We start from the raw sequence: 15,358 nt of genomic DNA, 5'->3' as shown, positions 1-15,358 counted from the left end.
CCCCATGCTGCTATGATGCCTGAATTTCCCCAAGGGGATCAATAAAGGAATATCTTATCTTATCTTATCTTAACGTTAGCAAGCTAAACGTGCATAGCGCGACTAACCTGCATAGCATTGATTAATTTCCTGATAATGTATGACTGTGACCCCTCCTGCTCACCGCGACTCGTTGACTGTGTTGTGTCTGTGTGTTCGTGCGTGACTTTAGTTTCAAATGATGGTAAACACAACATAGTACCGTGATATTCTGATATATATCACATCCTGATATATATTTTTTGTGTAAAATAAATAAATAACAAAGAAATACATTTATTTTTTAAAGTGGAGGTTTCATTCATCATCAATTACGATTCAAGTGCCAACATAGCGAACGAAGGTCCGAACCTTTGAACGTTTGGGCTCAGCCCTACTGTCCAGGTGGGGTAGGACGGTATACAGGATGCAGACTATGGCATCATCCAGTGGATCTATTGGGGCGATAGGCAAACTAGACAGATAGTCCGCATCTAGCCTTTCAAAACCCATAAAGGGAGGTGAAGAAAGAGCAACGTGGACATCTGACCTTCAAGTTGATTAATGACCTCAACCTTCATTAATCGTCCTCTAACCACATCCTGCTACACACATAACATTCTGACATTTTGATTGAAGCCTTTGGCAGAGTTTCTTGAACCAGTCGCAATAAAAGCACAGAAGATAAGACATGGATAAGAGAACCTTTCAGAAGTTCTTCCAGGCTCTCCTATAAGTAGCTTCAGCCAGTGATGATGTCACCGTTGTGTCATTGCCAGAAGTCCCATTAAGCTGTCCAATCCCACATTCATGAATTCAAACAAATCCCCACAAATCAGTGCGATTACATTTACTGTACTGCGAGCACACTCGGCTCTATTATTCCATTTCAAAGAAGGTTAACGACTGAGGTCTGTTTGCCCAAACTGACTTTTGTCAGCGTTTTTTACACGAGAGAATAGTCCCTTGTTATCGTGTGGATGGTGGGTTGATATCATCGTGCCAAAGCAAACGGCACCCTGGTGTGTTTCTGTCGGGCACTGATTTCCCAGCTGCGAACCTTGGCACGCAACAATGTGAGATACCCTTTATATCACTGGCTGTTTATTGGCTAGGCTCTTTATATCACACTGGCTATTTACTGGCTATGCCCTTTATATCACTGGCTATTTGACTGGCTATGCCCTTTATATCACTGGCTATTTACTGACTATATTCTTTATATCACTGGCTATGGTCTTTATATCACTGGTTATTTACTGACTATATTCTTTAGATCACTGGCTATTTACTGGCTATGGTCTTTATATCACACTGGCTATTTACTGGCTATGCCCTTTTATATCACTGGCTATTTACTGACTATATTCTTTATATAAAATTAAGCATTACATCACACGCAGGAGTGGTTTGTGACCAATAAACCATGCCTAGGGGTGGTCGTTAGGCCCGAGGCGCAGCCGAGGGTCGTTAGACCCCCCTAGGCATGGTTTATTGGTCACAAATCACGACTGCACGTGGTGTAAAGCTTTTATACAACTGCCAGATTCATCCAACCTTATTTCTATACAATAAACACACATTAATCGAAGATTTATTGAAAAAACCATCCGCCAGAAAAAGTAGTTCCCACAACTCCATGTGGAAGCAGCTTGAAGTGCATCCAACCAAACTAACACATCCAACTGTGTATTATTGGAATGATTGAGAGAAGTTGCCTCATGTGGAAGCAGCTTGAAGTGCATCCAACCAACTAACACATCCAACTGTGTATTATTGGAATGATTGATTGAAAATTTTATTACCAGATGCAGAATGGGTACAATACAGTACGGCTCAATACACACAATTGTTAAGGGAATGCAGACCTACTTTCCATAGAACTTCATTGCCCTATAGGAAAAAAACGTTTTCTTCGCCCTATTTTTTTATTTATTTCTTTTAGCCTAAACTTAACCAGTTGGAAACCAGGGGTACAGTAATAAAATTAGCAATCAACCAATCAATCAATTCAATAGACCATGCTCACTTAAAACAGCGCTGCTTCTCTCTCAGTCTGACTCCCCCGCTGTTGCAGACAGGAGTGTGTGTGTGTGTGTGTGTGTGCGTGTGTGTGTGTGTGTGTGTGTCACAGTGTGTGTGTGCGTGTGTGCGTGTATGTGTGTGTGTGTGTGTGTGTGTGTGTGTGTATGTGTGTGTGTGTGTTTGTGGGTACGCCAGCGTCGTGTGAGAGAGAACGCTGCAGTCAGTAGAAAGTAGGAAGGAAGAAATTTAAATCAATCAATTAATCTATCAATCAATCCGCGATTTTTCTTTTGTTCTAGATTGACTCAAGACCCATCAATTACATCATCCAACATTGTTTAAAGGGCTAACACATTCCCCTTGACAGAATCGCTTCATATTTAGTCGTTATGGTGCTTTCAACATAACCATTTGTTGTCCGCGATCTTGTTTTCTCCCGGAGTGAGCCGGGGAGGGTTATGTGATTCGGTTGTGGGCGGGTCCTGAGCCCAGGACCGTGGATTGTTGCCAATAAAGACGTGTGAATGGCCAATCAGAATCGAGAAATTTGCATGCCGTTGTATAACACTGGCTATTTACTGGCTATGGTCTTTATATCACACTGGCTATTTACTGGCTATGCCCTTTATATCACTGGTTATTTACTGGCATGGTCTTTATATCACTGGTTATTTACTGACTATATTATTCTTTATATCACTGGCTATTTACTGGCTATGGTCTTTATCTCAGCCAACAAGTGTCAGTTTTCGAAAAAGTGACCACCTCCGGTTTCGCCCCTCAATGACCGGACAAATCACCACTGATGCTGAAAATGATTGACCGTTTGTGTAGCCAATGAAATTCTGAAGAAGCGCTAAACGGTAAAAGCGCACCGTACGCAAGAGAATGAATGTGCGCCTGTCTGTCTCTCTGGAGCGCAAATTGCGTGTTGTTGCGCTGATCTGTTGTTGATCTGTTGTTGCGTGAGAAGGGGTGGGCAATGGCATGGTGTATGTGACAAGAGACTAGTCGTGCTTTTGGAAAAACGCCTAAACATACCATTACATTACATGAAGATGTGTAAAACCCAAATCTTTTGTGATATTGTTATCGACTCTGGACATGTTCTAGTAAGACTTCAGGCTATGGCCCCAGCAGTGTATTCAGCTAATAACTATAGAGTAGATAGATCTGCAGGCATCTGTTTGCAAAACAATTCAGACGGAAATGAAAAAAAAAACATTTATTTCAGTGTGTTCAAACCTCTGTAACTCAATGACAACATCACTCAGAGTGATCCTGTTGTGGAAGAAAATTCAGAGTGTTTCCTTTGAAAAGAGGCCAGACAGCATCTGCTACAAATGGTTCCCGAATAGCATCCAATTTACTTTCAGTATGCAATCGACAGGCGCTTTATGCAAAATATGCAGGACTGTTAAGAGGTTAACTCACTGGAATAGTGCAGCTCTAGTGGTGCTCTTGGTGGCCAGCCATTGAGTCAGGACAGGAGTGTGTTATATAATATATAATATAATACAAAAATAACAATAGCTAACATGGATGTGGACAGGATACCTTATCACTTTGTAATTAGGTTTTTGAAAAGTACTATGCACTGGTACATTGTTTTGTGTTATCCTCATTGTGTTGTAAATGTGCTTACTTATTCCTAAGGAGTCATACTGTAAAGGCTATTAATTGAAATACAAGATAGAAGGAGCTAGTCTGGTTTACTATTGGATCATGTGACTGAGAGCATTGCTTTGTTTCTGTGTTTTCCAGTTGTTCTGTTGATGTGTAAGAGGGTGTTGTAAGTGGTTGCTTAGTCATTAAAGTTATTTTTATTTACTGATTATAGTGTGCTTCGCTGAGGAGGGCAAATTGTATTCTATATGCTTTGCATTCATTAAACATAAACAAATCACTTAGAAGGTTCAAAATCCATAAGCAGGCATGCTTGGCCACTAAGCTAAATACAAATACTAAGTGGGAGTGTTGGAGTATGAGTAGGATTAGTTGGAAATGAGGGCACATTACCTAGATTTAAGTTCAGTTAAAACTTGCCGATGAGCACATTAAGCCCCGTGTATAATGAAATACCCTGCCAAGTTCAGGTTTGAGGTAATTACGGTGTGTGTCGAGGACATAAGCGCAGAAAAGCAGTCTTTTGTTCCAAGTCCTTTGTCTGTCCCACAGCACCCTGTTGTCATTGTATAGCCAGCTGCTACTTGAGATCTTGCTCGCACCCTCTGTGTGTGTGTGCGTGTGTCTGTGTGTGTGTGTGTGTGTGCGCACATTCACATGCACATGTCTTATGTTATTGTGTAACGGAAGGGTACTACTTATGAAGACGTAGATTGCCGTGCGTTAAGTCTACAGTATACCTGTGTGTTGTGCACGTGTGTTGTGTGTTCACCGGCGTCGACTGTGGGTTTGAGTTGTGTCTCTGCTCCAGTGTGTCTCTGCCCCAGTTGACAGCATGTGAGAGGACAGTGTAACAGAGTGGAAACCCTGTCCTCATTGTCTGGTCATTATAGCGCACTGTTTTCACATGATAGAGGGGCCCTCTGTGAAGGGCCATCGAGAGAGGGAGAGAGAGGGAGAGAGAGAGAGAGATGGGAGAGAGAGAGAGACCAGCCCCTTAACAAAGCCTTAACGATCTGGAAAGAACGGCCTTCACCCCATTCAGCTCATTTATTTCAGGGATAACCATTAATCCCTTAACATTTCAGGCTTGAATGGACAATCCAATCCAAGACCTTTGGTGTGCGAGTGGCCTGATATTCAACAGTTTGAGTGCAGACCTGTAGATGCAACGCTGAAGTGTGTGAAGTAGGCATCGGGCTTTATTGTCAATTATGTCATTTGAGCGGTAATGTCCTTCCCGGCTCCAAATCTTTTGTCCATTTCCTTGGCTGTTTCTTATTCAAATCCCAAAAATGTGTCAAAATGTAGAGAATGTTTTCCCGAAATTTGACCAAGGAGATAGCACTGTTATGATTTATTTTGACAGAGTTTCCCCTAATAAGTAGATTGTGAAATGAAACTCTTCTCTTTGAGTTAGCTTGACAACACAAAACTGGGGGCGACAGTGGCTCAGGAGGTAGAGCAGTCGTCTGGTAATGTGGAGGTTCCCGTTTCGATTCCCGCTTCTCCCGGGCAGCGTGTCGAAGTGTCCTTGAGTAAGACACTTAACCTCGAACTGCTCGCGATGAGCAGGTCGGCACCTTGCATGGTCGCCTCCGCCGTCGGTGTGTGAATGTGTAAGTCAATGGGTAAAATGTGAGGAACAAATTGTAAAGCGCTTTGGATCAAATCTGCTATATACTGTAAATGCACCATTTATATAGCAGATTAGCACCATAAGCAAACCATCAACACACCCACAGCGCACATACACTCACTTAAACAAACAACACACTGTAGCACCCACTTTACCACTTTAGACACACTTTACACTTTATATTTATATTTATATTATTGGTAAGGAAATTGCACATCATTCTCATTCCTTATTGCACCTCCTTATTGCACCTCACCACTACAAGGTGGCACCACAAGCTAAGCTATAGCTTAGCTTGTGGTGCCTCATGTTTTGTACCAGCTGTACATACTGTATATATTAGATACACTGAACAATTTTGTTGTTTACACTTGCTTACGTACTTGACTTCTTGACTTTCAATTTTATACTTATTATACTTATTTTATACTATCTTGTTATTATCTAGCACACTCTCAGGAGCAACAGAGAAAGAAACATTTCATGCAAAGTATTCTGTATTCTGTATGACAACTAATAAAGAAACTAGGGGTGGCTAGGTGGTGTAGTGGGCAAGGCGCTCGCCATCAACGCTGGAGACGCTGGGTTCGAATCCAGCTCTCGGCGTTGCTATCAGCTTGGCTGGTCGTTCATACTAATACAATTGGCAGTGTTAGGGGTGGGAAAGCTGGCGGGTGGGTCCTGGGCGTTGTGGACAGCGACCCCTACAGTTCGGTCGGGGCGCCTGCACAGCGAGGGTAGGATCTGGAGGGAGGTAGTGTGACCTTCCACACGTTACACTCTCCCGGTGAGAATCTGCGCTGCCAGGCTGGCTGCCGGCTGGCTGCACATGCGTCGGAGGAAAGCATGTGACAGTATCCGGCCTCTCGGACCAACAGTAGGGGGGTTGGGAATTGACATAACGACTAACAGTGGGATGGGAGAAAAATAAACGAATAAATAAACTTGAAACCAAAAACCATTTACAAACCCGTTATTTCGTCTCTACGCCCAACAATTCTTGGCTCAAAAGTCAAAATGGCCGCTCTCCTCTGTCCCCCTTGCAGACGGCGTCCACTACGTGGCGGCCCTCTGCACGCTGCGCGTCACCATCATCACCGACGACATGCTGACCAACAGCGTCACGGTGCGCCTGGACAACATGTCCCAGGAGCTCTTCCTGTCCCCGCTGCTCGCCCTCTTCGTGGACAGCGTGGCCGCCGTGCTCTCCACCAGCCGCGGCGGCGTCTTCGTGTTCAACATCCAGAATGACACTCACGTCCAGGGGAGCATCCTGAACGTCACCTTCTCCGCCCTGTGGCCCCCGGCGGGGGCGGGGGGGGCACACGCCCACGACGAGCTGCGCGGGTCGGGGGGCATCAACAACAACAACAACAACAACCCTGCCCCCCCGTCCGAGCGCTTCTTCTTCCCCTCCGAGGCGCTCCAGGAGCAGATCTACCTGAACAGGTACATTTTGTAGGGCTGTCTTAGATACTTCGAAGCTTCGTTCGATGGGCATGGGATTCGAATATGAAAATAAAATTTGATTATGTAAAAAAAGAAAAAAATATATATATGATTTCTTTTTTAATTATTATAATTTTTTTGCTAAATCAACTCTGCCTCTCTTTGTTAACTACAACAAGCAATGCTGTTTGTTATTTAAGATGAGGTCGGACTCGGCACTGACAGATTTGTGTTCATTGTGCTGCTTTTTTAAAGCCTCAAATGACGGCTTACAATATTTCATGGAAGCAAAGTGTTTCGTTTGTCTCAAGATTTAAAAAGGTTTAAACTTTACAGCACTGACAAAGTTGAACAAAGTGCTGTACAAGTCCCACAACATTAAAAAAAAAATATATATATATGTAAAGAAAATATATATATTAATTGTTTTAAATTTTTTTAATTTTTTGTTCGAAGCTTCGAATTAAAATCTAATCTCGGCCCCGAAGCTTCGAATTCCAAAAAAATTATCGAAGGTTAGCCCTAATATTTTGTCTGCTGTATTGAGCTATAGTTTACTATGGACTATGTGTTGTTGGTGGTGTTTATGCTTTGGCGGTATTAAAATGTCCCTACTAACGGAAACAACGATTGTGGTCGCTAGCTTGAAACAGGTCTTTGTTTTACGAAGCTTGCGTTACAATCTCTCTGAAGATTCAAGCATTTTGATTCCAGCTTCCAATCAAAATGTATGTCTCTGTGGTCACAGTATATATAACTCATTATGAATTGAAAATGGGAGGACTCTGATGTAAACAAGACGAAAGTCTTTCTCTGGTCTGCATCCCCTTAACAATTGTGTATATTGAGCCGTACTGTATTGTACCCATTCTGCAATCTGTTAATAAAGTTTTTAATCAATCAATCAATCAATCAATCAATCAATCAATCAAGACGGACTAGTGCAAGCCATTTGTTTGTGACTACAAATGTACCCACCTTCCATGCTCTGCTGAGGAACCTGACGTTTAAATGTATGTGTCGTCAAAAAACAAGATAATAGGTGCCATTAGTGATGTAAACGAAGTGATACAAGGTACTCCTCTGATTTGTGGAAACATTGGAACCGATGCCTTTATGTATTTTATTTAGGGATGCTCGATATTGGCTTTTTTACCGATACCGATATACCGATATTGTCCAACTCTTAATTTCCGATACCGATATCAACCGATATCACATTTTAATGCCGATATCGGCCGATAATATCGGACATCATTTACTTTCTATAAAAATGTAAAAAAAAAAAAAAAAAAAATTGAAAACCGATACCGATATTTTCCGATATCACATTTTAATGCCGATATCGGCCGATAATATCGGTAGGCCGATAATATCGGACATCCCTAATTTTAATGTATTTTAATCTATGTTGTTGGCCTTGTTTCTTTTGTTATCGTATTCTTGTTGTTGTTTTGCACCTGTGTAATATGGACCTTGAGTCTGAAATAAAGTCTTCGTCATCATCGATCAGGACGCTGCTCGCCCTGCTGTCCACGCAGCGCGTGTTGCCCTTCGACGACAACATCTGCCTGCGGGAGCCCTGCGAGAACTACATGAAGTGCGTGTCGGTGCTGAGGTTCGACAGCACGGCGGCCTTCGTGGCGTCCGACACGGTGCTCTTCAGGCCCATCCACCCCGTCGCCGGGCTGCGGTGCCGCTGCCCGCCGGGCTTCACCGGAGACTACTGCGAGACGGAGATCGACCTGTGCTACTCCTCGCCCTGCCGGAACCAAGGGAAGTGCCGCAGCAGGGAAGGAGGCTACGCCTGTGAATGTCCGGTGAACTTCACCGGTTAGTGGGTTTTTATATTTCTGGATATTCTTCTTTCACCCAACTCCCCTTCCTCCACCTCTTTCTGTCTCTTTCTCGTCCTCGTTTTTAATGTATTTAGATTTACTCGTCCTCGCTGTACTTCATTCCCTGATAACATTTCCGCTTCATTTTTTACAATTACTCCATCATGTGACTAATGATTCGATTAGATTACATTCAAATGTATTGTCATTATACAGAACAAGTAGTACAGTACAACGAAAATAAGTTTGGCATCCAACCAGAGTGGTCAAGTTAGACCGCGCTCTCAAGTTCTGACACTGGGTGCTGTAATCCCATAAAGTTGAGTATAACAAAAGCAGGGTAGCCGGACCAGCACTCTCAGGTTCAATGTTTTTAATGGCAGCCTGAATTGGAAACAGACATGTTTCGGAACTATGTCCTTCTTCAGTGATATGGCTAGCAATGGAAATACATTCAAGATGGTAGTTATATACACCTGGCAGGTAATTACATGACACGGCAGGAAATGACATCACGACGCAGGTGTGCCTGTGCAATGTGACCAAAGGAATGAGTAGAGTCCAATCATAAATCCACAAATTATACATATATATTATAAATATATCTATATCAAAAACATATCTATATCAAAAACATATCTATATCAAAAACATCTCTATATCAAAAACAAAACAAAACCATCTTGAATGTATTTCCATTGCTAGCCATATCACTGAAGAAGGACATAGTTCCGAAACATGTCTGTTTCCAATTCAGGCTGCCATTAAAAACATTGAGAGTGCTGGTCCGGCTACCCTGCTTTTGTTATATCCAACCAGAGTGCAAATGTAACAGTAAAGTGCAACAGTAATATACAATGTACAGGGGATTAAACTGGGTATACAATGTACAGATTAGTACTACTGAGTAATAGTGCTAATCAGATGTATGTACAGAGTTGTAATATTAATATGTACAGTGATACAGGTATAAATACAGTATAGTAGTAGTCGTACTGGCCAGCAGTGTAACTAGTAAGAGTAGGTAAGGGATATGTACAGATATAGATATAGTATCTACAGATATGTAAAAGTATTATGTGCAGGTATGTACAGACAGATGTGGATAGATATATGTATACGGTAAGAATAAATATACTGTATATATACGACAACATTATTGTACATGCTATCATACAGAGATAATGGGTTATATGCATAATTTAAAAGAACACGCCAACATTTTGGAATGTATGGAAGCGTACATGACCGGTTTAGCCCCTGCGGGAGAGAGAGTGTTAGTTGGACAATGCTTAGGCTAACCGGTCATGTCCGCTGCCATTCATTGTGCTAAGCTAGGCTAACGTGCAGCCAGATAGCTTTCTACTGAACGCACAGAGAGGAAACTGGTATCTATCTTCTTGTCTCTCTCTGGAGAAGACGGTAAGCTAATTTCCCCAAAATGTTGCCGTGTTCCTTTAAGTGATATGCATCTGTGTACGTATGTCAACACTCAGTCTCGTACGAGACCCTCGGTTTGTTGTGATCGAATTGTGACTGGCCTGCCTTGCTCTTGCTCTTCACAAAGACCCATCATCTCCCATCGACAACAAGTCTACGCGCCACATGATCCGGCCTCATTAAAGATAAGGCCTTCAGCCCAGGGCAGAATTCCACGAGGGGGCCTGTTACCTGCTAATCAAACCGTGGCCCTCGGGTCCTTTGAAGACTCCTGCCCTGCTCCGGGATACTCAGGCCATTATAGAAGGTGCTGATGGCTGAACTGACAGTCCTGCTCTCGGGTTTCTCACACTTTCACAAAAAAAAAAAGGGATCCCTCCCGATTCTGTCCGAACCGAAGATGATCCGTCTCGCAGTCGGGCGAACGGTCCTTATCTGCCCCCCCCCGGAGCTGGGATTCTGACGGCTGCGTTAAAATCGTAGGTGTCCCTCTTTATCTCTCCATCTTGTCACAGTGATTTGGGACACTGGATATTGTTTATACGAGACCCGAAGGCTGAGGGAAATCTCTGCGGAATGTGTGCCGTCGTCGTGCGGGTTAGCGGTTCCTACCGTTGTTTGTTAGTTAACCCTGTGAGAAGCTTGTTCCCCCGTTTGCTTCGTGGCGTCTTTGAGGTTTGATTTTTTTATTATCCTTTAATAAGCCCCCGGAGGCCTGAAATCCAACGAGGAATTTCAAGATTTCCTCAAGGCGGCTCGGTATGATAATCTTTATAGTACTAACAGATATGTGCACACTCTGCACAAATCTCAAAATAACGTTTACATATACACACAGTTACATAATCCTCTACTAGCCACAACGTCGTCCCTTCTACTTTCTCCCGGTCATCCCGAGTTGAGAGTTAAACACCGGGCAGCGCGAGTGAAGTCGTCACCCGGCCGCTAACGTCAGTCTCTCAGGTCGTCTCCATTTCTGGAGCTGTCGTCACCACGACACGTTAGCGCTGCCCAACGAAGCGGGACGCTGTACAGAATGAAGAGGAGGTGGGGGGGCTGCGAGTGTGACAGGTGTCTTAACAGACCACCGGGGTGGTCCGTGGTCCGTGGTTCGGGGGGCTCAGAGACACGTCATCGTCCCCCCGCTGTCATTACGCCACAAGCCGCTCGGTTCCAAAATCCAGAAGAGTGGTCAGTTCGGGTCACTGAGCATGGTGCTCACAACAACCCCCGTCTGTTCTGACACACTGGTGTAGGAGGAGAGGGGGGGGGGGGGGGGGGGAGGAGGGGAGGGGGGGGGGGGTGTTACCTCTGTTCCCTCTCTCTGAGATCATTCAGACAAACTTGGAGGCAAGGCACGTTGTGGTGGGATTGAACTGTGTGTAGGGGGGGTTGGTCGGAGGGGGGGGGGGGGGGGGGGGGGTTGCCTGTCATCGTCTCTTCCCGGTTGTGGGAGGAACAGTCGCTTAGGCTGGGAGGAAGTTTCACGCTTCAAAGAGGTGACTGATGACAGCAGGCCCCTAAGCATGGGTTGAAACACTGTCAGTCAAGGCCCCCGTTTTGAGGTACAGACGTCCTGTTTAATGGACCTTAACCCTTTCACTACCACACTACAGAAGGTTAACCCTTTCACTACCACACTACAGACGGTTAACCTTTCACTACCACACTACAGACGGTTAACCTTTCACTACCACACTACAGACGGTTAACCTTTCACTACCACACTACAGACGGTTAACCTTTCACTACCACACTACAGAAGGTTAACCCTTCACTACCACACTACAGACGGTTAACCTTTCACTACCACACTACAGAAGGTTAACCCTTTCACTACCACACTACAGAAGGTTAACCCTTGACTACCACACTACAGAAGGTTAACCTTTCACTACCACACTACAGAAGGTTAACCCTTTCACTACCACACTACAGAAGGTTAACCTTTCACTACCACACTACAGACGGTTAACCCTTTCACTACCACACTACAGACGGTTAACCTTTCACTACCACACTACAGAAGGTTAACCTTTCACTACCACACTACAGAAGGTTAACCCTTTCAATACCACACTACAGACGGTTAACCTTTCACTACCACACTACAGAGGGTTAACCCTTTCACTACCACACTACAGACGGTTAACCTTTCACTACCACACTACAGACGGTTAACCTTTCACTACCACACTACAGAAGGTTAACCTTTCACTACCACACTACAGAAGGTTAACCTTTCACTACCACACTACAGAAGGTTAACCCTTTCAATACCACACTACAGACGGTTAACCGTCTGTAGTGTGGTAGTGAAAGGGTTAACCTTCTGTGTAGTGTGGTAGCCTAGGCATTGTGTCCAACTAACAGCTCTCCCGAAGGCTAACCGACACTGTCCGCTTCCATTCATTGTGCTAAGCTAGGCTAACGTGCAGCCAGATCGCTTTCTACTGAACGCACAGAGAGGAGACTGGTATCTATCTTCTCGTCTCTCTCTGGAGAAGACGGTGAGCTAATTTCCAAAATGGTGGCGTGTTCCTTTAACCTCACGTTCCCCCATCCGTCCAGGCGAACACTGCGAGGTGAACTCCCTCTCCGGCCGCTGCGTCCCTGGGGTCTGTAAGAACGGGGCCCGCTGCGTGGACCTGCTGGTGGGGGGCTTCCTGTGCCAGTGTCCCCCGGGAGGGGAGTACCAGAAGCCCTACTGCGAGGTGACCACCCGCAGCTTCCCGGGACAGTCCTTCGTCACCTTCAGGGGGCTCCGGCAGAGGTTCCACTTCACCCTCTCCTTCATGTGAGTGCTTTTTTTTTGTATCCACCTTTTCTCCCATTTTTCTATATTTTTCTCCCATCCCAATTTCGTATCTCCAATTCAACCCTCCCCTGTCACGAACGCTGTTTCTTGCCTCCCACAAGCCGGCTGCAATGTGGACTAAGTCATACATGGCACAAGTCCCCTCCGGTACTTGAGGTAACAGCAGTCGCATCTTTTCACCTGCGCAGCTCGATCTCTCAGTGGCGAGGAGTAACGCGTGGGAGGCTCACGCTGCCCCCGACACTTCCTGATTCTACTGCGCAGGCGCACCAACCGACCTGTAGGAGTCGCTGTCCACAACGCCCGATCCCCACCCATCAGTTTCCGACCCCCTAATACGGCCAATGTGTATTAGTACGGACGACCAGCTAAACTGAAAGCAATGTGGAGCGCTGGGCTCGAACAGGCGAACCCAGCGTCTCCGTCATTCGTGGCGAGCGCCTTGCCCACTACGCCACGTAGCCGCCCCTCATTCATGTGAGTGCTATAACTGGAGCGCCTCGGGGGCTCTGAGTCACTGAGGCAGGGTGTATACAACTAGATTCAAGAGATGTATTCGTCACATACATATAGTGAAATGAAGGTGGCCGTGCCCGCTTTGATTGTGCAAAAAATACAATAATAATAATAATAGAATAAAATAGAATAGATGATAAAAAAGTACCAAGATCAAATACAATATACAATCACACGCTACAGTATATATACCTCTAGAATTCACTCTCCACTCTCAGCACTGTCACCTTTTTCATACATCATTATTATGCTGGTTTTTATTGTGTTTTTGTGTATTGTATTTTTCTATTTTTTTTTTTTTTTAAGATATTTTTTATATTTTTTTAATTAGTAATATTATTAGATTATCAAAGATGTAGAACAATCATGAGCGTTAAAAAAACCTGAATGTGTAACAACTGAACGTAATGGAAATGTGGTAGAATCCTGAACCCTATAGAATACGTCCCACTGTATTTGCCTGCAGTAATTTGTCTGACGTGTGTTACACATGTTGTGGTCTGACGTGTAGTACACATGTTGCTGTCTGACGTGTGTTACACATGTTGTGGTCTGACGTGTAGTACACATGTTGTGGTCTGACGTGTAGTACACATGTTGTGGTCTGACGTGTAGTACACATGTTGCTGTCTGACGTGTAGTACACATGTTGTGGTCTGACGTGTAGTACACATGTTGTGGTCTGACGTGTAGTACACATGTTGTGTACACATGTTGTATTTAGTTACGTGGTTAGTGTTAGATTTCGTTGACTTTTAATGAATGTTATTTATCCTGTCTTCCTTCAGGATGGACTCTGCGTTGTGTTGTTGGATATGAATAGAATAGAATATAAATCCTTTAATAATCCCGAGGGAAATTCTGCACTACAGATCGCTCACATAGAACAACAATAACATTTTAGGTAGTCAATAGGACTAAAATAAGAATAAGAATATAATAATATAAAAAATTTGAATAAAATTGAATAAAGAATAAAATACGGTCGGGGTTATACATTCTGGTATGTATGTATATACATTCTAAACTCTTAAATATAAACTATACACCCAAAATATACAGAAATATACAGTAAAATGTATGTATGTATGTATGTATGTATGTATGTATGTATGTATGTATGTATGTATGTATGTATGTATGTATGTATGTATTGTATGTATTAAAGTAAAGTCACTTGAATGAAATCGCCCCTTGCTATAATAAACAACATAGTATGTAGTAGTATGGTGCGACAGATGGCCACTCTCGTTCACGTACACCTGGACTACTGTAGCTTGAGCGTCGAGCCGTCAATCCACACGAAAAGCATCGGATAACATTCACGGACTCACCGATGCCGTCGGATAGCATTGTAACACGCAAGAATGCGGTATCCATAGTGACGGTAATAAATATTACCTAGTTAGAGGCCCTTGTCTCGTCACCGGGCAGACATGTGGAGGCAGATCTGTCTGAAGCCCTCGTTTCATCCAGCAACTGCTGACTCAGGAAGGAAAACATGCCTTCCAGGCACCTGACCACCCACAGGATGCCGTTATCAACCCCCCGCTGTCGGCCAGAAACATCCACTCCTCTGCTTCCCCTTACAATCATCTGCGGATACAGACAGAAAAGTGCTCCAACAACCACCCACTGCTCGTAGCTTTTATCATTTTATAATTTAACTGAATGTTCTAGAGATGTACTAATATTGACGGAATTTTGTGTGCGTTTTAATAATAATAAAAACGAACAAAAGAAGTCCAAAATAAGCGAGCAAACCCGGCGCAGTATGACGTCCACCTTTTGACGTCTTTCGGTGAGGTTTAGAGTTTTGATAATATGAGTTTTGACAGGTTAGCATCCATCTCGCATTCCCTGGAGAGAAGGAGAAGAAGAAGAAAGACAACAGGAAGTGACGCGGCGCGCCTGGCCTCCCGCATGCGCTCGGTGTTGTGCTTTGTTTGTCACGGCTTCCTGTGCAGCTGCCCTCGTACCATGTGCCTT

General features: G+C 44.1%; 1 protein-coding gene across 1 annotated transcript in view; it reads left to right on the top strand.

Moving 5' to 3' along the window:
- LOC311244845 (cadherin EGF LAG seven-pass G-type receptor 1-like) overlaps nucleotides 1–15,358 on the top strand; it is a gene marked incomplete at its 5' end in the record, with an annotated part of 142,700 nt that overhangs the window by 36,739 nt on the left and 90,603 nt on the right. Inside the window, 3 exon segments of the mRNA XM_084334527.1 lie at nucleotides 6,355–6,757; nucleotides 8,271–8,590; nucleotides 12,607–12,832. Of these exon segments, the coding sequence (XP_084190653.1) occupies nucleotides 6,355–6,757; nucleotides 8,271–8,590; nucleotides 12,607–12,832 (949 nt within the window).

Source organism: Notolepis coatsorum (genome assembly GCF_963971535.1).
Source record: "Notolepis coatsorum genome assembly, chromosome: 18".
Lineage (NCBI taxonomy): Eukaryota > Metazoa > Chordata > Actinopteri > Aulopiformes > Paralepididae > Notolepis > Notolepis coatsorum.
The sequence above is the reverse complement of the archived record's forward strand: the minus strand, read 5'-3'. Positions and strand labels throughout refer to the sequence as shown.